The sequence below is a fragment of the Ptychodera flava genome, chromosome 5 (genome assembly GCF_041260155.1).
Source record: "Ptychodera flava strain L36383 chromosome 5, AS_Pfla_20210202, whole genome shotgun sequence".
In the NCBI taxonomy this organism is placed as follows: Eukaryota; Metazoa; Hemichordata; class Enteropneusta; family Ptychoderidae; genus Ptychodera; species Ptychodera flava.
This window is the reverse complement of record NC_091932.1, coordinates 30,715,680-30,737,708: the sequence shown is the minus strand read 5'-3', so window position 1 is coordinate 30,737,708 and position 22,029 is coordinate 30,715,680. Positions and strand designations below refer to the sequence as shown.

Below are 22,029 nucleotides of genomic sequence, written 5' to 3'. Positions count from 1 at the left end.
GTTACAAATTTTATGTGATACACAGGACTTAAATGCCAGACATGCTGAAAAAGATGAAAAGATGAGTTTAGCTAGTTTCATGAACAAACAGAACTTTTTGCCATGAAAACGATTGCATTGCATTAAATGCTGTGGTGAGAAGTCAGTGAGAAATTGACTTTTTGCCAATGATGCATTTCAATATCCAGTACTCTGCCCCCGTTAGCACAAGACACAGCTATTTGTGGTATAGAGAATTGTGTTTTAACATGAAATAACCATATCATGACTCAAAAACCATTCTGAACCAGCTTGACTTCCCTCACAAACAAAGCAACACAATATACCATGGCTTAGGCAGTCATAAGAATCTTGTCTGGGTGTTAAGGTTTTTGTGACCAATATCATTATTTCTTACAGGTAGATTATTTCTAAGTGGTAAGTCTATTCCTTTAGAGCACTACATACATGTATATTCGTCATCATTTTCAAATCCACAATTCATATTAAATCTCTTCTTCTCTGTTTTCTACTGCTGTAAATCACATGAGAAATGTTCATCGTATAACTGCATATTCTTTTTTTAAAATATGGCATATTTTCATTTTACAATCTGTTGTCTTTCACATGACCGTACTGTGCATGGTGATATTCTTAAATGCTGCAAAAATTCTTGAAAAAAATGCATTATGCATGTCATTAATAAGAATGCACACTTTGTTTGACTGGATATATATTATTAAAGTTGAAAAAAATTTAATGTGGAAGTACATAAGTAATAAATTTGTATTTGGACTCGTTTGTTTTCCTGTATTTGTCGAAGTTACTTGACTGCTGCAAATTTTGCATATATCCATGTATGGTAAAAGAGGTGTGTCAGTCTTCTGTATTTATACAGTTCTGGCAGTGCACATGCCTGTTTTACCATATATGGATTTATGCAAATTTGCTTATATCCATATATGGTGATAGGTCTGTCAGCCATGTGTACTCATGGTTCTGGTTGTGCACTCTTTTTTGTATGGCTTGGTGAGGGCATGGAGGTAGGAAGAGTCTCTTCCTACCTCCATGGTGAAATCAATGATTGATCACTGTCAAACAGAGGTGATTGAATTCTGCTTGCTCACTCTGATTCCCAGTATACAGCTTCACTTCCCTGTGGAAAGGTTTCGGAAAAGAATCGTAGTGGTGAAAAGGTTACAACTCTGCATGCTCTGTGGAACACCCATCATTTTGGTGACATAATTTGCAAAGAGGTTGTTACAAACAGTGTTTATATAAATGTTGAGAGAAACTTTTTATCACAAGGAACTGTGTGATGCTTAATCCAGTCCAGGAAACACTCCCAATAAACTCTCTTTAGTTCACAATTGTCCAAAAAATATAATTATTTTGACTCAAATATGTTTCATGAAGCAATAAAAATGGATCATTTATGGCAAGGATCTTAATGATATACATGATACAGTCTTTGTCTTCGTGACAGACGATTTTATACAATGTTGATTTTGGTCAAGTGGCATCATTCTGTTTTATGTGGATGTGTATGAGTAAGCAAGCTACAAAATCAGACGTTGAGGTTATAATGTAACATTTCAGTACTGGATATTACAGATGTGTTTCAGCATATGTATCTTGTTTTGTGCATACAAGTATAAACAAACAGGCATATTTACATACCTCTACTCAGAGGTTCCTAACATGAGCATCCATACTTGCGGGACGAGGAAATCATGCTCGCTCATTTTTGCAAACTTTTATGAATACATGGGCACACAATTATGCCTCTGTTCTACAGATGGAGAGAGCATTTACAAAACTGTAAACATCAAAATGTCTGGCTTTATATATTATGTGTATTTTACACAAACAGAAGATAGTTTTGAAGGTCATAGTAAACTTTGTGACATTTTGTAATTGTTAGGATTGTTTTATTGCTGCATAGAAGATACACAGTCAGCCTCCACTTATCTTAATGCAGTTACAAGAAAATTCATGCAGATTTTCTGTAATCAGTAATTCTGCGATTGTTTATCTTATAATTGTAGTCAGTCGATATTATTATCTCCCAATGCAATTCTACGTCTTGGTAGAAATATTGTCAGCCTTATGTCAAGCATGTCCGTTTTCAGCCTCGCTTTATCTGAATTTTTTTCTTCTGCTCAGATAATGTGAATTATATTTTATGCCAGGTTGACATAATGTAAATGGATTTATATTGACTTTTTGTCCATTTCTATCCATAGATGAGCCGGAGACACGGGATGCTTGGTGGACTGAAATCCGGACTGAGATCCGATCTCATGCCAATGCCATGGGATGCCATGCTGTAGTAGGATACAGAGAAACCACCTCCATCTGGTAAATGATCTTAAAAGATATTTCAACAGTCGTTTCATTCTTTTTTCAAATTTAGGCTGACTACATGTAGATTTAACCCTTTGAGTGCTGTAATTTTTCCCACCAAATTTGTAAGTGTAACATTTTACAAATTTTTATGAATTTTTTAAAAAATTTTTGGTTACTTTTGGACCAACTTGAGATCTCTTTTCATTTGCTACAGTTTTTGATCAAAATGTTTTGAAAAATCTGAAAAAAATTGTTTGGATCTGAAAAAAATTGTCTGGGTTATATTTTTTAAAGGCAACAACTGTTTTGGACTTGGAGGGTTAAAGAACACCATTTAGATGGAGCTGTTTCTTGAAATGTGCCTTGCTATGTTGACTTTTCAGGACATGTAAAGTTGAACTTAGACACAAATTTCTGCAAGCACCTTGCCAGTGTTGTGCTAACTACACCCTTAGTTTCATGGGCCATTTGTCCTCACCGGAAGTTGTCATTGATAACTCTGATTCAATCTACTTTTGTGATGTGTCAGCGACTTTCATTTACTAAAATCCATAGGCTTAAACCACCTTGGCCTGATGTGAATGTTTACTTGCAAATGAAACCACAAAGTAAATATCAATTAATTCAGGTGTGTATTAAAACATGAAAAGAAATATTTTTACACACTCTTTCTCTCTCTCTCTCTCTCTCTCTCTCTCTCTCTCTCTCTCTCTCTCTCTCTCTCTCTCTCTCTCTCTCTCTCTCTCTCTCTCTGCAGTGATGAGATATGTGTACTGTCAGCAAGTGGAACAGCAGCTGTCATCAATTTACAGACAGATGCACAGCAACAGGCAGTTTGTAAGTCTGAAGTCAAGTACCTTGATGATCACATGATAAAACACTGTAAAACCTTCAAAAAATGCAATAAGAAAAGAGAGGGATAAGTATTTGGGTGTTGTAAGCAATGCTTTGAAGTCAAGCTGTGTACCCTGTATTATTGCCAATGGTTCCACCCACTCTACAGAGAATGAATGGGGTTACACCAAAATTTGACAGCAAAAGGTTTGGTCAGTATTTTGTTCCTGTCTGAACATACTGACATGCACATATATGAAGGTAGTGTGCACCTCAAAAGGGAAAGACTTATTAAACTTTTGCTCAAACTTTCCTCAGTGAAACTTTCAACCATTCTCTCATCAAGTCAAGAATAACAATCAGGATCACCTTGTGAAGCTTGGTACAAGACAAACAAATTACCCAACATTTACCGATATTTGAAATTCAAAATGGCCACTGTCCGTCTGGTAACTCTATGGGGAAAGCTAAAACTTGGTTTTTCGAAAAACTAAGCCCTTAAAATTTTTTCTTCCTCTAATATTTTTATGATAAGCCCCCATAAGTGGTAGATCAGGAAAGACTTGTAAAAATTTGAGTCCAAATATCTATCCTCAAGACACATTGTACCCAATCATATCTTTGCTGTCAAAACTAGTGTAAAAGCATGTCAAATATCCTACATTGGCTTGTGTTTATGTGTATTTACATAGTGAGGTACGACCAACAGTATTTGAGATAGGGTTAATAATGTTCAGCCAATAGATAATACTTTGTTTTAATATCCCTCTCTGTACTTTAAAACAATGATGTTGATACCCCTAAATGTGCTCTCTATATCACTTGTACAACCTTCAGCAGATCAGAAAGGATTACTGACGATGTCGCTAGACAGGAAAGAGTTTGAAAAAGAGAAGGGGCACATGAAAGAGACACAGTCGTCATCTCAGGATGGGTATGTAGAAATGTTTTGATCATCTGGTCACATGCTATTACGCGTACATGTATTTGTAGCACTTCTTTGGTAATGAATGGAATCTGTTGGCTTTCGTTGCAAACTATTGGAATGATACCTTCGGCCCCCATTTTTCTGCATTTAGGATCACCCTGCTGCTGAAAAACACCTGGATCAAACTGAAGTTAGGTAGTTCCCAGGAGCAAGTTGCATGGATTGATCCATGCCATGCTAGGGATGGGAAATCCCAAACACTTGTAACTGTTCTAATTTCATGAAAGCTGCAGTGTTGTTTCTCAATGGTTCTACTCTAGAATAACAAGGACCCCAGGGTGTTTCACAAACTCAGTACACCCAAATGATCATGTGATCATAGTAGAAACAAACCCATGTGTACAAACGGATGGAAATACATGAATATTTCTGTGCGCGTTTGTGCCGTGGTACATTCAAATTCCAGGTTTAATCTATTGTTATGCATGTATATATGTGTATAATGTACACTGATGTATCTACCGTACTCGTCCGAGTATAAGCCCTGCTCGTGTATAAGCCCCCTACTGATTTTAGAGGATTTTAGAAAATGCATTACATCCGTGTATAAGCCCTACCCTAGTGTAACTCAAATACAGAAAGGTTAGGAGAGTATATTTGGTCATTTAACTTGGTAAAATTAATTTTAGATAATAAAGAAACCATTAAAAGATGTTAAAACAATGGGAAACTGGAGTTCCCTTGACAATATCGTAAGGAAAATGACACGTTTTCCAGTACTATCTTGATTCTTTGACCCTACTCACCCCCGTCGCCTAAATAGAATAGTCTCACTCACGTCCGCCATTGTTTATTTTCATTCACAGCCACGATGTTTTCATGCTTGAAACATGCAGCTTCTTTTGTCTGAAGCAATTATCCTTTCATTTGTGAAGACTTTTGCTGGTGACTATTACAATTTTCACTGCTATGTTGTTGTTTTCACAAGATGAAGACAGTTTGATATTGGAATATTGAGTTGCCTTTCCGTGTGTGCAATGCATGCCTGTTCACAATCAGTGAATCACATGTCATTACTGTTGATCAGCAGCATACATGACGTCTTTGTTTCAAGTTTGGGTTTTTTTCGACGCTGAAATTTCACCAAAATGTCACTTCTGTATTCAGAGATTGTACAATCAATTTCTTTGGATGTGTAAGTCGATTTTGAAAGCGATAGAAAGATCGAGTGGTGTTGAAAAAAATCGTGCATAAAATTAGCATAAATTAAGTGTCCATGCCAGATAACATGGGGTTGCTCGAGTATAAGCCCCTCCCCTAGTTTTACCGCTGTTTAGTGTTGCCGAACCGGGGGCTTATACTCGGACGAGTACGGTATGTATATTTGCGTGCATCCATGCATGCATGTAGTATGTACATGTGTAAATATAGACATCCGTATATATGTATGATTATGCAAGTATGATGTACGTGTGTTATTTGTTTGTTTATTTGTTTGTTCATTATTTTATCTTTTTCCTGTCAATACACAGTGCTAATGCTGATGATACCAGTGGGGAAACCCTATTCAAGTGCAGTCTTTGCCATATTCCATATAAGGAAAACTCATTACCATTTCCTGTCTCCATGGCAAAATGCTGCAAGTGTGGGTAAGGATTATGAACAAATAAGCTTTGAAGGATTTCAGTTATTTAGTCATTACATTCTATTGATATTGCTCATGATTTAATTTTCAAATTAACTTTAAAGATATGTGGAACAACCAATGAAAGGTGATATCTGATTGGCTGTTTCCATATCTTTGCATAAAATTTAAAAGAAAAATACACAAGTTTCTACACACTGATAGAATGCCCATCAGGGATAGATTTTCAGCTTCATAATCATACAATTATTTGCTAGCCAACAGCTAGTATTCACTCATTTTGAAACAGTTAAAGAAAATTTCACTGTTAGCCCCAGTGTGGGCCAAATTTAACCAAATTTGACCAAAATAGACCAATGGAATTTTCTCAGTCAACCTGTAAGAATGCAATGTCATGTGTGTACTAGAAGTTAGTATCTCTGTTAAATTGGAGGACAGTGTCATTGACACTATTTTTTGTGAAAATGATTATGAAATTCACCCATGTAAATTGTCACTGTTATTGTTAATTTCAATGTATTATTTTTACATCACTGCAGACATATAGCACAGAGGCCATTTAAGTCTTTGATTACTACTGTTTGTTTGTGAGAACCAGGCTTGGTAACTAGCAGGCATACTGTATGAATAAACAATCGGCTAGTTGTAAACAATCATAGTAGTAGGTTTCGGTACAAGGAGGCGGCAATACTGCCCTCTATTGACCACATCCAAATAGGAAACACCAAAAGTCAGAAACGGCTACAATGCAGTGGCCCAATCTTCAATGTAGCTCAAAAAATAAAACTGCTTTCAATGGACATTACAGGCTGAGTTCCGTTCCGGACATTCTCTTCACAACTATCCAACCTCCGCATGAACTTGAAATCCTTGGGAAAGGCTGTCTTTTGCAGGCCAGGATATGCCGGACGAAGCGGAAAGCACAGGGAGAAGCTAATGCAGCTTTAGTCAGTGATGTAAGTAAATCTTATCCTGGTTATCCTGGTAACAGCGTTATCTTCATTTAATGGACAAAGTCGCTCTTATTTGAGCTTTTTTACATGAATTTTGTTTTGATGTGAAAAGTAGTTGTGTTGTTTTACTTCTTGAAATATGCTGAAATACTCGTCGACTGTGCACAACCTCAACTCTGCTTTCAGCCAAACATGATTAAACATTCAGTGAAATGTTTTACAGTCTCTACCAAAAAATCAAGTTCGAACATTCAAGTGTAGAAAACCTATCTTCTAAACTAATGTTGAATGAAAATGCGGCTCAGCAAATGCAAGCAGCATGGAGTTTATTGTGTGATGTACACATAAATTTACTGATTTCACATCAATATCTATGTTTTGTAGTCTGTAGAGTGTAACTTTAGAAATAGATAGAAATGTTCCCGAGAAATATTCCTGAAGATTATATCACCCACAAGAATGCTTTACAGTTGTGATTGGCTGTGGTGAAAGATTTAGCTCTTTATACAAGTATTTTAAGATTCTGAAAACTATCAAGGGTTTTCTTTGACCCATGTTGCTTCTCTCAGTATAACAATTTATCTCTTTGATGTGTCCAGCTTTCTATCTTTTTAAGCGTAGAAGTTTGATGTACCATAGACCCTAGAATCTTTTTCCATGGTCAATGGCTACATTTATACTTGTCATTTGTGTCGTGACCAATGTGTTTCTTATGTTTTGTCTTGATCATCACAGGCACTGCCTTTCATGGAATATGAACTACACAGACAGCTGATGAGCAAACTCAAGGTGAATATAGATAGTGTACCTCTGCATCTGTCTGTCTGTCTGTCTGTCTGTGTGTGTCTCTCTCTCTCTCTCTCTCTCTCTCTCTCTCTCTCTCTCTCTCTCTCTCTCTCTCTATCTCTCTCTCTCTCTCTCTCTCTCTCTCTCTCTCTCTCTCTCTCTCTCTCTCTCTCTCTCTCTCTCTCTCTCTCTCTCTCTCTCTCTCTCTCTCTCTCTCTCTCTCTCTCTCTCTCTCTCTGTGCCTTTCCCTCTGTCAGTCTATGTTGCTGCGGCAGGACTCTTACACTGTCACACAATTTCTCAATTACATAACAAACCATAAAAAAGCAAGTCCAACTCAAAAAGATCATCAGTGTTGATCAGTATCACACATAAAGTCTATATGCGGAGCTTACTTGTTGTAGTAAATATTTTCTACAGTTATTTTCAATGATGGCTCATATTTAAACACGTGTGAAATCTTCATGCATGATTTATTTGCTCATGGCAATGAAAGAAGACCCAACTTTGATGAATGTTGAAACGTGAAGAAAGTGTTAAATGTGTTTTTTTGAACCCAACAGGTGAAAGGAATGAATACCATATTTGATTTGAGAGTACAAGTTAATGTCGGTGAAACTTTACTTGTTGGAGTGGCAGTAAGTAAATGCAGCTTTTTTTATTTGTACATGGTTAATTTCTTCTTCTGTTCTGTTGTGTTGTGTTTTAAGATGCACTCAAAATAAAAAAAAAACCAACAATACATTGCCACTACAATATGAAAGCACTATCCATTTATAACTGTATGTTTTCTGATTGTGTTTTATCATAGGATGAGAGCTTTCCACTGAACATCCATCTTTTTAATTATTGTCAGCTGCTTGGTAATACGTGCCCCACCCTCCCCGAGAAAACTTTGAGCCATTCTCTTTCACAATCAAGAATAAAAATCAGGGTCCAATGCAATGGTTTGAATAAGAGAAACAAATTACTTAGTGCACTGATATTGCAATTCAAAATGGCCGCTATATCCTGTGTGAACTCGATGGGAAAGATTGAGATTTTTGATCTTTGCAGAAACAAGGCAGTGGAAACTGTAGTCACTCCACAGGATTCAAAAATGAATCCACATAAGAAGCTGACTTGGAAAACATTGAAAAAATTGAGTGTCCGATAATCTCTCCTTTAGATTCCATGAATGTGCAAACATAACTTTTTATGAAGTGTTTCACTCTTGTCCACCTTGACCCCTCTTTCGTTTGTTTGCAGACTGGAACAGCAGTGTACCTGTCGGCATTGCCACCACCAACTCTTCTCAGAGTCACCAGCAAGGTATAAAAGCTATCGTGATTCCCCAATAAGCTTCACTTTGCAAATCTCTTGTGATAAAACAAGTGTCCATACACTCCTGAAAAAAGTCCTTTGTCTATGAATTTTCAAGCCTTCAGTCCTGGAAAAGTCCTTGGAAATGAAACTAAGTCCAGGAAAGTCCTGGAAAATTGATAATCCACCCAAAGTTGAAAAGATGACCATTTGTGATTTCAGAAAAATTATATATGAACACGATGTATTGCAAAAAGATATCTGTAAAATGGTATTTTGGACTTTTATTTGTCCTTGAAAATTGCTGAAGAAATCCTTGAAAGTCCTTGAATTTGAAGTGACTTTGTTTGTATAGACCCTCTGAAACACAAATGAATAGATATTGTGAAGTTCATGAATTTTAGTAATAATAGTACTTGTAATAACGTGATTATTTCGTGAATGTTCATACTTATACTGTGGTTTGTGTTGAACTGTTGACAATACGGGAACTAGCCATACTGTCTAAATTGAGGAGTTGCCAACAGTGTCAGGCGTAACTATTGTCCAGATGGTAATATCAGTCGACTACAACCAGTCAATGCTGCGAACGTTGACACATTGTCTGGAAGGAGAAATTGTAGTCAACATTTAAACAACACCATACATCCCACTAACTGTCCAGAACACATCTATTGCTAGTATTGTTGATGCTGATCTGGTGGTGTTGTTATGACTATGCCTGACCTCCTTCCAGACAATGTTTCAACTTCCGCAGAGTTGATTTCTTTGTTATTGACTGATATTACCACTAGACGATAGTTACACCTGACAGTGTTGGTGACTCAATTTAGACAGTGTGTCTGGTTCCCAAATTGCCATTGGTTCAATGCAAACCACTGTAATCCATACTGAAATATATCTGCATGATTGGTATATTTAGTTTTGAGCCTTCACTGTACTTCAAAAGATGCAACCAACATTACATAGACTTACTCTGTATTAAGGTAGTGTGTGCCGTGAAACTGAAGGTTTAAACTTTTGCAAGTACTTTGCCCATGTAAACTTTTAAAGCATCCTCACTCTTGACCAAGAATGAAAATCAGGGGTCACAGTATAAATTTTTGGATTACCTTAAATTTGCCAATGTTTGAAATTCAAAATGATTGCTCCACCACTGTTTGTAGCTCAATGGAGAAAAATCAAATTTTCAACTTTCTCGAAACAAGATCGTGAAAATGTCATTTGCTTCCCAGGTTTCAAAATAAGTCTACACAAGTAGTAGACTTGAAAGATTATTGTTTGAGGGCGCTGTCTACACTCCACCCTCTACGGAGCGTAGAGTCTTAGAGCGCCCTCAAACAACGGATCTTTCGGTCCACACAAGTAGTAGACCAGCAAAGTATTATAAAATTTTTAGTGTCTGTGAAATCTATTGCCGAGGGACATTCTAGCTTAACCCTTCTGTTTTTGATTTCAGGGTGTCACGCCAAACACTGGCAAACATATATCAGATGTCCAGAAAAAGATTGTAGATACCACCACGAAAAATCGAGATTTTTATGGAGTCAACCCACCAGTGAGTATCTCGACTAGAAGTAAAGAGGTTTAGTTACACATAATTACGTTTGATCAGATTTATCGTGTGATGACCAGCTATTGCGTACATGTGGCACAGACGTTAGTAAGGCAGTAGTGTCTGATATTAACATGAATACCATTATTATCTTATTCGTTTTGAATCCCATGAAGCAACAAGCAGCCACCCCTATAGTGAATAATTCAAACCCAGATAAGTTTTATGGCAACATGCCCCTGATGCATGAAGTGTTTGCAGCTGACTGAAATGAAAAACGATATCGCTGACAAGTTAACAAAGTCACTCGCTAATTACAAAGTGAAATAGCTAATTACAAAGTGAAATCGCTAATTACAAAGTGAAATCGCTATTTACAAAGTGAAATCGCTATATGGCTAGCAATACAGCTGGGTAATTTGCTAACTAGGTGTCCCATTTCCAGTCACCACTGCTGTGACTTATACATGACTGTATTTTCATAAATGACCTTGGAACTTGTCATTTAAAATTCAGGAAACCATCGGTGACAGTCCGGAAAGTCCCAGAGTTCAGAACAATGGAGACGTTGAACCTGTAGATGATGTCACAGAAATCAATTTATCATCGGGAACAAAAGAGACATTTGTATTAGAAATTGACGACACTGAAGATGAAGGCATCGTCTCCCTGATCTTAGATCCAGAGATACCAAAAGGTAAATTATATTAACAGTATAATGTAAACGTCTGACTGAGTTCAAGGACATGTATTCATTATTGACACCTCTCTGATCAAGACACCTCTCTGATCAAGACACCTCTCTGATCAAGACACCTCTCTGATCATAGGAGCAAATTAAAATTTGCAAAGGGATACAGTATTACAGGTAATATGCATCTCAAAAGTGGACAACTTATTGAACTTTTCGCTCAAACTTTCCTCAGTTTTGAAACTTTCAATTTTTTTCTTTTAAAAGCATTGTGCATATCTAAATGCCAGAGAAATGAATTATATCAAATTTATCAATATCTGAAATTCAAAATGACCACCATCCCTACATGTATGTTAACTCCATCAGGAAAAATAAAATTTTCGATGTTCGAAAAAACTAAGGAAATGAAAACCCTCAACTCTAAAAGCTTCAAAATAAACCCCCACATAACAAGAGATGTAGACCGTAAAGGTATTTGAAAAAAAATTAAAACTGCGAATATCTGTCCGCAGGGGGCATTCCGACTCCTTAATATAGATCCATGCTTAGGATTACACAAATACATGAAGATACTGTGGCATCTCCTAAGATGACAGGTTTCGCAGTATTCTATAAGTACTAAATAAATAATTCTATAAGTTCTGAAATGCTGTACCTGAGCAAAGTTCATTTGAATAAGAATGTAAACAAGTTGGTAGTACAGTAGCTGTGGTAACATCAAACTCACATTGATACTGTAAAGTGCTTTGCTATGTGAAGTATAAAACCATAAGTGTCACACTGGCTCTCCAGTCTCTTTACTACCCCTAGATATTACAACAGTGCTATTAAGGTAGTATGCGCCTCGAAAGTGAAAGACTTAAACTTTGCTCTAACTTTCCTCAAAGAATCTTTCAATCATTTTCTTTCAAAATCAAGAATAAAAATAGGGGGTCACGTGCAAATTTTGGTACTAGAGAAACATATTACCCAAGATTTAGGCCAAAAAAAAAAAAGAAATGTTTCTGGTCAGGTCTTTCTTTAAAAAATGGTGCGGCGACGCGCATTTTTTTTTATTTTTTTTTTTCCCCTCAAGGGAGGGAGGAGGGTCAGTTTTATAGTTTTATCAATATAGTCACATATATACTGTTCATGCAGCAGTCACTGATCATGCCCCCCAAAGAATTTTCTCTTTCTCTTCAGCCATTTTGGTTTGGTGTCAGCCACGGCCGCCGACCACAAACAGAAATAAAAAGCGTGATGCGCTGTTGTTCAAGTGACGCGGCGCGCTGACCAGAAACATTTCTTTTTCTTTTTTTGGCCTTACCGATAGTAGAAATTCAAAATGGCCGCCATCCCTGTGTTAACTCTATGGAGAAAAATAAAAAATTTGGAATTTCGAAAAACTAAGCTGGTGAAAAGTTTTCTTTCACCAAGAGCTTTAAAATGAACCCCACATGTGATATATCAGAAAAGAATTGGAAAAGTTTGAGAGTCCGAATGCCTGCCCCCGAGGTGCGTTCTCCCTTAAGAGACAGTATAAATGATGCTGTGGCTTCTATTTACTTAGTGACACATATTACTCTGAAAGGGGCAATCTATATTTTCATGGCATTGTCATTTGCTTTGGAGGATTTCAAAGATTCCATTTTAAACATACAACTGTTGAAGTATGCATGTCCTTGTGTATTATTGGTAATTTTTTTCTATTTGTGTGATAGGTTTTGATTTATGCAGCACAGAAGTGTACCCTGGCAACAAAGCTCTATCAAAACAGCTACAGGTATGGAAGCTGCAGTGAACTCTCCATTGTACATGTAGTAGTAATGTAAGGGTCTAGCGAAAATACCCAAAGGATGCCAGAGGACCTTAGCGCAGTGAATATCGCCTGACAAGAAGCGGAGGGTGATGTATGTTGCTGATGTTGGACTGCATTGTTTTTGGTATTTTCATAATATAACCTGTTATCGTACATCTTACATTCGTGACTGGGACCTCAAATTGGCCAATAAGTAATGGTGTTGGTACAATGTCTAGAGAATGTTTCTCCTCCATGCCCAGTTTGCATTTACATAGCTGGTGATGAGGTCTGTATGAAAAAACCTTTTGAATTATTGAAATACATATCTACTGTAAATGAATACCAAGATGTGATACATATTGTTTCCATCATGGATCAGCGTGTTATGTACACATGTGGGCTTTGTTAACTGGACAAGGCTGGTAACTTATCTAACTGCAGGCTGCACACTAAACCACCGCTACTTTTTTCTTCATTAAAGATGTTCAGTGTTGTGTATAGGCAGACGTTCAACTTGTTGGAAACGCCAAACAACCGGAAGTTGGCAGACATCTTTGACAAATTGATCAAAGTGAGTGAAACTATGGGACATTTTAGTCATAAAAACTTACTGTAGTGCTAGTTAGTAGTTGTGTAAATTATAAATTGTATAATTATCTATTACAAATATGATCAATCTCATATTTGATTACAAAATTAGACATGATATGGTATGTCTCTATTATAACTGTATCACATATTTGGCTGGGACAAACTTGTGTAAGCTACTAGCTAATTAACCCTTTGAGTGCTGTAATTTTTCCCACCAAAATTTTAGTGCAACATTTACCAATTTTACCAAGTTTCTTTGAGTCTTTTAATAATTTTGGACAAAATAGACATTGTGTTTCATTGGCTACAGCTTTTTATCAAAATTTTGGTTAAAAATCTGAAAAAAATGACTAGGGTATATTTTATAAAGGTGATAAAATTGACTTTGGCACTCAAAGGGTTAAATGCCAGATATCTTCAAATGCAATCCTAGTGTTCCCATTTTATACTGGTAGAGCTCTGTGCTGAAAAAATTACTGAAAGGCATGTGCAGTATGTTATTGTCAATCTGTGATTTAGTAATCTATACTTTATCACTTGATATGTGAAATACCACTTCCGTTTGACATTTCAGATGGCATGTTTTAAGCTGCGGAGTATGGTCCCATGTTGTGTTTGTGATCTTCACTTTGATGTCAGAATACCAGAGGATGACCAGATACAAGTAAGGGGTCAAATGTCATGCCATCCCACAATTCATAGCTCTGTTCATCACTTCCTGCTAGACTCTGCGGTGGCTTCACATTTTTGGTGATTCTTATTGTCTTTTTAAACTCTACAGAACTGTGTGAATTTTGGTCAGAAAATTGTGTTTTTTTTGCATAAAATGTTTGTAACCATCATTGTAAATTTTTTTCTTACACAAATCATCATAGATCTGGCTTACAGCTGCTGTTGCTTCAGTGGAGAAGAGAAGCTATGAACAGCAACTTACCGGTAAAGGTGAGCGAAAATGAAGTGAAAATTTCAATTGTTGCAAATTTCGGCAATGCCATTTCACAAAGTGTAAAATTAGTACACCTTGGCTATTCTCAGAAATTGTAAGAATAAATGCATGTAAAATTTGTTTTAATTTTTCTGTTAAAAGCTTGAAGTCTTCAACATGGAATAAGAGAATGTCTTGCGTAGAGTAACCAGTCACACTCAGTAAATTCTGCGTGAAAGTGTCATTTTTGAGCATAAGTTGCTCTTACCTCATAGTACTGTTTTGCATTTTAAAAACCGTGCACTACCAAAAACCAGGTACTACCAAAAATGCTACGATGAGCATACCAGGTCATGCAGAGGTCATAAAAATGGCCGATTTAACAAATTTGCGATCGTTCCTTCAGCTCCCAGTGATTCAGATCTTCAGTTCACGATGGAGGAGTTATCGGATCAGAGCAGTCACATCCCATTCACAGGTAAATCCAAAGGTGTGTATTGCAGTCTACTAACATCTAACTACATCAAACACTCCCCCCTTGTCCAAAATGTCAGTCTTGTATGTGCACTGTCAATAACATCAGTGATTAATGGTGGAAAGTTGTTCTGTGGTTACACTTGTGAATCGTCCAAATCTGTGTTTTTTGGCACTATTTATATTCTATGTGGAAATCATGTTTGAATGATCTCATGTGAAACCTTGATCACTTCTCTGAAATTCAAATCTTGATTGGCTGATAACTGAATGTATATTATGTTTTGCCTGATGCAAGCCAATCAGAATATACATACAATGTCCTAATTGCTGTGCTCTGTCAACATATTGTTTGTCAAATCCATGCCTCTGCTCACTGTGTATATCGCACAGTTTACATTGAGCGTGGTTTAATTAATCTGACTCAAAGGCTGGCATTTTGAAATGTCATGTTTAATTGGTCAATGACTGACCATAAATTACAGCCACAGGTAAGTAAGCCAATCAGACAATCCATACTTTGTCTCAGTTTCCATGAATGCACAATGGTATACAGAGATTATCAAAGCAAAGGGTATTTTTCTCCCTGGATTGACAACCACACACGATTTCCCTAAACTTGCTCTGATTCTTTGGGCATCTAGACTAAATATCAAAATCTAGTCAATTGAAGTACATGATAAACTCAGCAGACTGTACATTAGTGATAAAACATAAGCAGGTGTTGTGTAGATTGTTGGATGAACATAATGGCCCACAGACTCAAGGCCAGCAAGTAACTGCTGCCGAGAAAAGCCAAGCGACGTGGGCCAGTTTTCGTTTTCCCCACACTTTATTGTGATTCTTGGAAAGAGAAGTTTTCTGGTAATATTTATTTGAATGTGCGATGTCTTCTTTCAGCTCACAAACTTCCAAGACTAGAGCGCAGAATGCAGTATATCGTAAGTATCAAGACAAATTTTTTATTGCACCATATCTATTCAGATTGCATGTTTTCTCTATGTTATCAAACAAACCTTTGAGGTTGGATAACGGTACATTCATCAATTGTTACATGTACATAATGCTGATCTAGAACTCCACTGTAAATTTTGGTACAGCGAAAATTACGCCTAGTGCCACACTATGATTTTGCGAAAACCATGAAACTGCTCATTAAATTCTGAAAGGAGTCCACCCAAGAAAAAGTTCATTGCTTCTGCCAATGCTCAGAGCACGCTGCCAGATGCAAGTTTTGGTTACTGAAACTATGCGGAGGTTCCAGACTTGCGTAATGCTTCCATTCCTCGACATATTCCATTCATACTGTACAAAGCTAATTGTAGCTTTAGGCAAATAAATACAAGTTTATTCCCATCTACAAATTTCAGAAAGACTCTGCGGTCTATCGTCCTGTGGTGGAAATCACTCCGTTGTGCTACGTCCCCGGTGCAACTATTGACAGATACATGGGAAATATCAACCTCTATTTCATCAGAGAAAGCACATCAGTAAGGGAGGTAAGTCCTCTCTTTGATTGTGTGCCCTTCAACTTGGGATTCAGTCATTTCATATATTTTATCCTGTCCTTGTAGTTGTACCAGTATGTGTCCTGAGCCAAGCCACCATTTACATATTCATGAGTCATTTGTATAATAGTGGGGAATTTATAAAAGTGGCATGTCTATCATATATTTCCCCCTTCCCAACAAAAATGTGCATTCCATATTTGTAAATTAAGGTAAAACAGATGTTGACAAAGCATATTTCTATCAACAAGACAAAATAAATAAATTAAAGGGACAAAGTCACCCATTTTTCATGAATTTTATTTGATACGAGATACTACTCATATTATTCGACATGTTGAAAGATACTGAATGAATGGGTGACCATGCATCTATTTGACCCGGTTTAAGACACGATCAATGAAACCATCGCGAAAATGAATTAATGGTCATGACCATTCATTCATTTTCGCGATTATTTCATTTACTTTGTCCAAAACTTTGGTTGAATATATGCATGGTCACCCATTCATTCAGTATCTTTCAACATGTCAAATAATATTAGTATCTCGTATCAAATAAAATTCATGAAAAATGGGTGACTTTGTCCCTTTAAGACCTAAATTATAAATCAAAATAATGAGAAAAAGATAGCATCTTTTTCCATGCAAGTCGTTTTGTATTACCTTTATATACTCTCTGTCACTGCTAAAACATTGCCCAAAACGGTAATTTATTTATTCTAGGTTGGTGGTGTGAGTGGATTCATGCACAGCTTTGTCTCTGAAGTCCAGGCTATGATCAGATCCCACGTACTGGCACTTGGTGGCAACGCAATTGTAGCCTATGATATGATTGAGTGTGTACTCAGTGAAAACCCACACAAAAACCAGGTAAGTACAAACATACCACATGAGGAATTATTAACCCTTTGAGCACAAAGTCAATTTTCGCCACCTTTATAAAATGTATCCCAGTCAATTTTTTTCAGATTTTTGCCAGAATTTTGATGAAAGACTGTAGCCAATGAAATATGGTGACCATTTGGTCCAAAATTATTTTTAAAATTACAGAAAAACTCATAAAAAATTGGTAAATGTTGCACTAAATTTTGATGGGAAAAATTACACCACTCAAAGGGTTACACATCTGGAAATTCACAACCAGACATTAGTGATTACTCTAAATTGCTGCAATAGGTATCAGTAGATTGCTTCTCAAAAAGCATTAATACTACCTAATTCTGTTCACCCCCAATTCCATATAAACGGTTCCACAATTACCATTACAATACCAATGTGTTTGGGCCAAACCATGATGGTGAAAGGGTGAAAATAAAGAGAAACGTGAAAGAAAACAAGCTCAACCAAAATCAAGACCAAACATTTGAATAAAGACAAGCTTGAAGCCTCACCATTTCCATTTTGTAGTATAATTTCTATTTCCATGACCCAAACCAATTGTTATCAATAGTGATTGAAGTGAGCAAGTTCAGTTACAATATTTCATTCCCACTACATAAAAGCAGTACCACAAAAGATTTTCAAGGGTCATAGCAAACGTTGTGTGCACCTCTTGACGTTAAAAGTTCACATCGAGTTGACCTTCATATCACGTGGATGATCTCTTGTCTTTGCACTTACATAATAATTATTCAGTTTGAGCAATGAGAGTGATACAAAGCATCAAATATCATTCTATTTTTGTCCTCAAATTCTTAATATTGTACCCTTTCTTGTTCCCAGTGTCAGTGTTTGATCAATGTAACTGGTGACGCGGTGCGAGTGATCCACGACCTGGAACTGCCAAGCTTTTCCGAGGAGGAGTCCATGGAAACTTGCAAGACGGAGACAATCCCGGAAAACATTCATGAAAAGGATTCCAAAGAGCCGTGACCTTGACTTTGTCTGGTTGATTTTGGCGTAATCCTGATGTATATATAGCCTTGCCATGGAAAACAACACAGTTGTAGCGGTGAACAGTTAATGACACTTAACACTTTCAGGCTTGACTTTCTGGTAACTTACCAGAGCTAGTCCTGTATATAGGGGTTTAGTCCTGAGAGGGTTAATAGTCATAATCCAGTTACATAATTTGAAATCTCTTTCATTTGAAGAGTTGCACAGGATATTCCATTGACTGCAGCTTAATGAATGAACGGTTTTCAGATGTCCTCACAAACTTTCAATACATAAAGACGACCTCAATTTATGATGTTCAAGTGAATTTGTTGGTATATCCACAAGCAGCGTAAACACATGATCTGACAGTGATAATGGAGTGTACTTGATTCAGTGAAACATTAGCCCTTTGACCCCTGACCTTATAGGGCGATCAACCCTCAAAACAGGGTGCAAAGGGTTGAGGCACTCCTCACATTCAATGAAACATTTGCCTTTTGACCCCTGACCTCATGAGGGGATTGACCTCAAGGCAGGGTGAAAAGGGCTGAGGCAATCCTCATATGAAGTATGTTAAGGTAGTTTGCGCCTTGAAAACGAAAGACTTAAAACTTTTGCTTAAACTTTCCTCAAGCGAGCTTTCAACCATTCTTTTAAAATCAGGAATAAAAATGGATGGTCACCATGCAAGGTTTGGTACTAGAGAAACAAATACCCAGAATTAAACGACATTTGAAATTCAAAATGGCCACTGTCCCTGTCCTATCTCTATGGGAAAAATAAAATTCCTAATTTTCGCAAAACTAAACTGGCGTAAAAATGACCACCCACATGTGGTACACCAGAAGAATATTGTAAAAGTTTGAGAGTCTGAATATCTGTCCCTGAGGCGCATTCTACCTTAAGTTGGGTTAATACAGTGCGTGCTTGAAATGAATGACAGATCCATGATCACTGTAACTTTTATCAGAATAGATCAATTTCTCAGAAAGTATCCATATGCAATTCTCTCAGTGTCTTTTGATGTATCCTTCATTTTGCAGGACAAGAGATGTCCTTCAGACAAACGTGAGAAAAAAACCAAAGTGTCTAATGCATAATATTAAAAAAAATAATATTATTATAGGACCACTTAGCTTATGTATGAAGACAAAAGTAAAATGCATGGATGGTGCATTTATAGGGTAACATGGTTAAGTTCAATTTTAAAATGGGGTTATTGCCAAAAACATTACGGCTCTATTATGTATACTCAAAAAAAACTACTTGCCCAAAATTTCTTACAAGGCAAACTTGAAAAAATTCAAAAAATTCTCAGGCAGGACAAATAGTAATAAAAGTGCTCTTGTCATGCTGTGCATGGTGGCATAAAACAAAATCTGAATGTGAAAAATGTCTTTGTAAACAGCACGATATCTTTTTTTGTGTGTTAGATGTCTTTGCTGCATGCAGGATATCTTTCTAATATGCAAGTTAAGTTCGTATTACATGAGATATTTCTTGTCTGCAAGATAACTTTCTTGTTTAAGGAGGTGTACAGTGAAACCTGTCTCGTAAGAACCCCTTCAGGAATGGAAAAAGTGTCCTTAATATAGAGGTGCCCTTAATAGACAGGTGAAATTCTATTCACAGTGTAACTTTTGGTTTGATAAATCAGTCCTTAATAGAGAGGTGTCCGGATTAGAGAGGTGTTTGAAGTACAGGTTTTACCGTATTTCTAATGTGTAAGATATCCTTGTAATGCCCTAGAGATTCTTCTTTGCTAGATTAGATCTTTCTTGTTGACAAGGTATCTTGAACAAGAACAGAAAAAAAAATTCATCTGGTGTCATCTGGGCAAATTTTCTATCTGACTGTATGATTGTCTTAGCAATGGTGTGACATGTCTGGAGCCGTTACTGCTTGAGAAATGCAATATCATTCAAATTCAACAATGAACCTGGGCCATGGCTGTTGTCAGAGTAAAAGTGTGCCATAAGTGTGCTTAGTTTTTAAGTCTTCTTCAAAAAAGTGTGCTTTGCCAAGCATTAGTGACACTGTGTTCAACTAATGCCCGGGACACATGATTGTCCACTCATAATGATCATGCTTCCCTTCAATTTTCTAAAGTCCACATATTTTATCCTCATTTCAGGCTGAGATCAAAACATTTTACAAAATATCATAGTCCTTGTATGTTAACAGTGGTGTTATGGATCGTTGCAATGTAGTGCTATAATATTAATTTTGACCCTTTAACCACCATGGTTTGAACCAATCCCATTGTTTTCCATGGTAAAGTTGGACCTCTAGACAGGGAAATGAGGGTGGAAGGGTCAAAAGAAGATGTAATATATATATGCGCTTAAGGTAGAATGCGCCTCAGGAAGAGATGTTTGGACTCAAATTTTACAGTTCTTTTTGATCATCTACATGTGGGGGCTCACTTTAAAGCTCTTGGAATGAGAAAACATTTCACTAAGGTTTTTGAAAATCAAAAATTTTTATTTTTCCCCAGAGTTAACACAGGGATGCTGTCACTTTGAATATCAACTATTGGTCAAATGTTAAGCAATTACAGTGACCCCAGATGTTTGTTCTTGATTTAGTGAGAGAATGTTTGAAAGTTTCATCGAGGAAAGTTTGAGCAAAAGTGTAAGCCTTTCACTTTCGAGGGGCATTCTACCTTAACAAAGAGAGTAGATTTTAATAAAACTGCCAAGGAGTTACTTCCATTGTTAAATGAGAGTAAAGGGAGCTTCTTTACAACGCAAGTATGACTCTAACTTCACAGAGAGATGACGCAACTATGCTCTGTTTCCATTTGTCCAGTTACAACAATTACTCAGAAAAAGCCAAATTTTTAAGTGTAGGGTTAGGGATTTCTATGAGTCTGATCAAGATATGATGAAATTTGGGTCTTCTCAAGCTACAGTTCTCGTATAATTACTTCATTTTGCAATAATTTACACACCTGAGCTTTATGTCTGTCTTTTGTCACGGTGTTCCATTCTGGAGTTGTATTATATTTCAATCGTAGATTCATGTACGTATTAAATGTCATCAAATGTATGTTATGAAGTGTTCAAAATGCTTTAATGACGAATAAATGCTGCCATTGGCATTGACTTGTGGTCAACTTGTATTGTTTCAGTGCTTTAGGACTCCAAAATAAACCCGTGTTTTTAAGTTGACAGGAATCTATCATAGACACTGCGTAATACTTCGTTCAACTCTTTATGCACATTGGTACAAGTGTCTAACATATGGCCACATGTATCCACCTTTCGATATAAATCACTGCTTGTCTGACGGTGCCTTACATGTGAATAAACAGGAAATAAATGGGAAAGTGTTGAATAGTAAAAGTTAATATAGCCCCAGAAGTCTCAGTACCTGAAGTACGATTTTGCCACCTGAGTATGTCTCAGGCAGTCGACCACATTTTCAACATGGTGGATTTTTACAGGTAAAACACAAGCTTACAGAAGCCAAAGTAGAGTTTTAGCGTATGTAAGAATTTTACACAAGAAATGCCTGAAAAGTCAAAAAGATGCATGAATTTGGTAGTTTCATGAACAAATAGAACTCTTTGCCGTGAAAACAATTTTGCATTAAACAGATTTATGAGATAACCATCTCAAACTTCTGCTGTGATAAGAAGTCAACTTTTTACCCACAGTGTGTTTCTTTCTACCGGTATCTCATGTAGTGATCACCCTGCCAATCCCAAACCCTGAGCACGAGACAAAAGTTGAAAAGCTTTAAGCAGCGAGAATTTGTCAGTCTCACCACGCATTCCATTCCATTCACTACATTGAAAATGCTTGTCAAATTAAAACTGCAGAATTTACCAGGCATCAGGCT

At 36.8% G+C, this 22,029-nt stretch overlaps 1 protein-coding gene across 9 annotated transcripts in view; it reads left to right on the top strand.

The window, feature by feature from the left end:
* The window catches only part of LOC139133486 (C2 domain-containing protein 5-like), a 37,108-nt gene extending 15,812 nt beyond the window's left edge, over positions 1–21,296 (top strand). For 2 of the 9 annotated variants that reach the window (XM_070700110.1, XM_070700106.1), the window contains 20 exons: positions 400–417; positions 2,226–2,340; positions 3,086–3,165; positions 4,000–4,096; positions 5,623–5,739; positions 6,544–6,691; positions 7,424–7,477; positions 8,038–8,112; positions 8,723–8,785; positions 10,236–10,334; positions 10,848–11,028; positions 12,726–12,787; positions 13,287–13,376; positions 13,971–14,060; positions 14,272–14,338; positions 14,728–14,811; positions 15,696–15,736; positions 16,166–16,294; positions 17,029–17,175; positions 18,028–21,296. In XM_070700110.1, the coding sequence (XP_070556211.1) occupies positions 400–417; positions 2,226–2,340; positions 3,086–3,165; positions 4,000–4,096; positions 5,623–5,739; positions 6,544–6,691; positions 7,424–7,477; positions 8,038–8,112; positions 8,723–8,785; positions 10,236–10,334; positions 10,848–11,028; positions 12,726–12,787; positions 13,287–13,376; positions 13,971–14,060; positions 14,272–14,338; positions 14,728–14,811; positions 15,696–15,736; positions 16,166–16,294; positions 17,029–17,175; positions 18,028–18,177 (1,907 nt within the window). In that variant the 3' untranslated portion in view covers positions 18,178–21,296. The remainder of the gene's footprint in view (positions 1–399; positions 418–2,225; positions 2,341–3,085; positions 3,166–3,999; positions 4,097–5,622; positions 5,740–6,543; positions 6,692–7,423; positions 7,478–8,037; positions 8,113–8,722; positions 8,786–10,235; positions 10,335–10,847; positions 11,029–12,725; positions 12,788–13,286; positions 13,377–13,970; positions 14,061–14,271; positions 14,339–14,727; positions 14,812–15,695; positions 15,737–16,165; positions 16,295–17,028; positions 17,176–18,027) is intronic. The other 7 variants (XM_070700109.1, XM_070700111.1, XR_011552604.1 and 4 more) reach the window with 6 other exon arrangements.
* Positions 21,297–22,029: the final 733 nt, after the last annotated feature.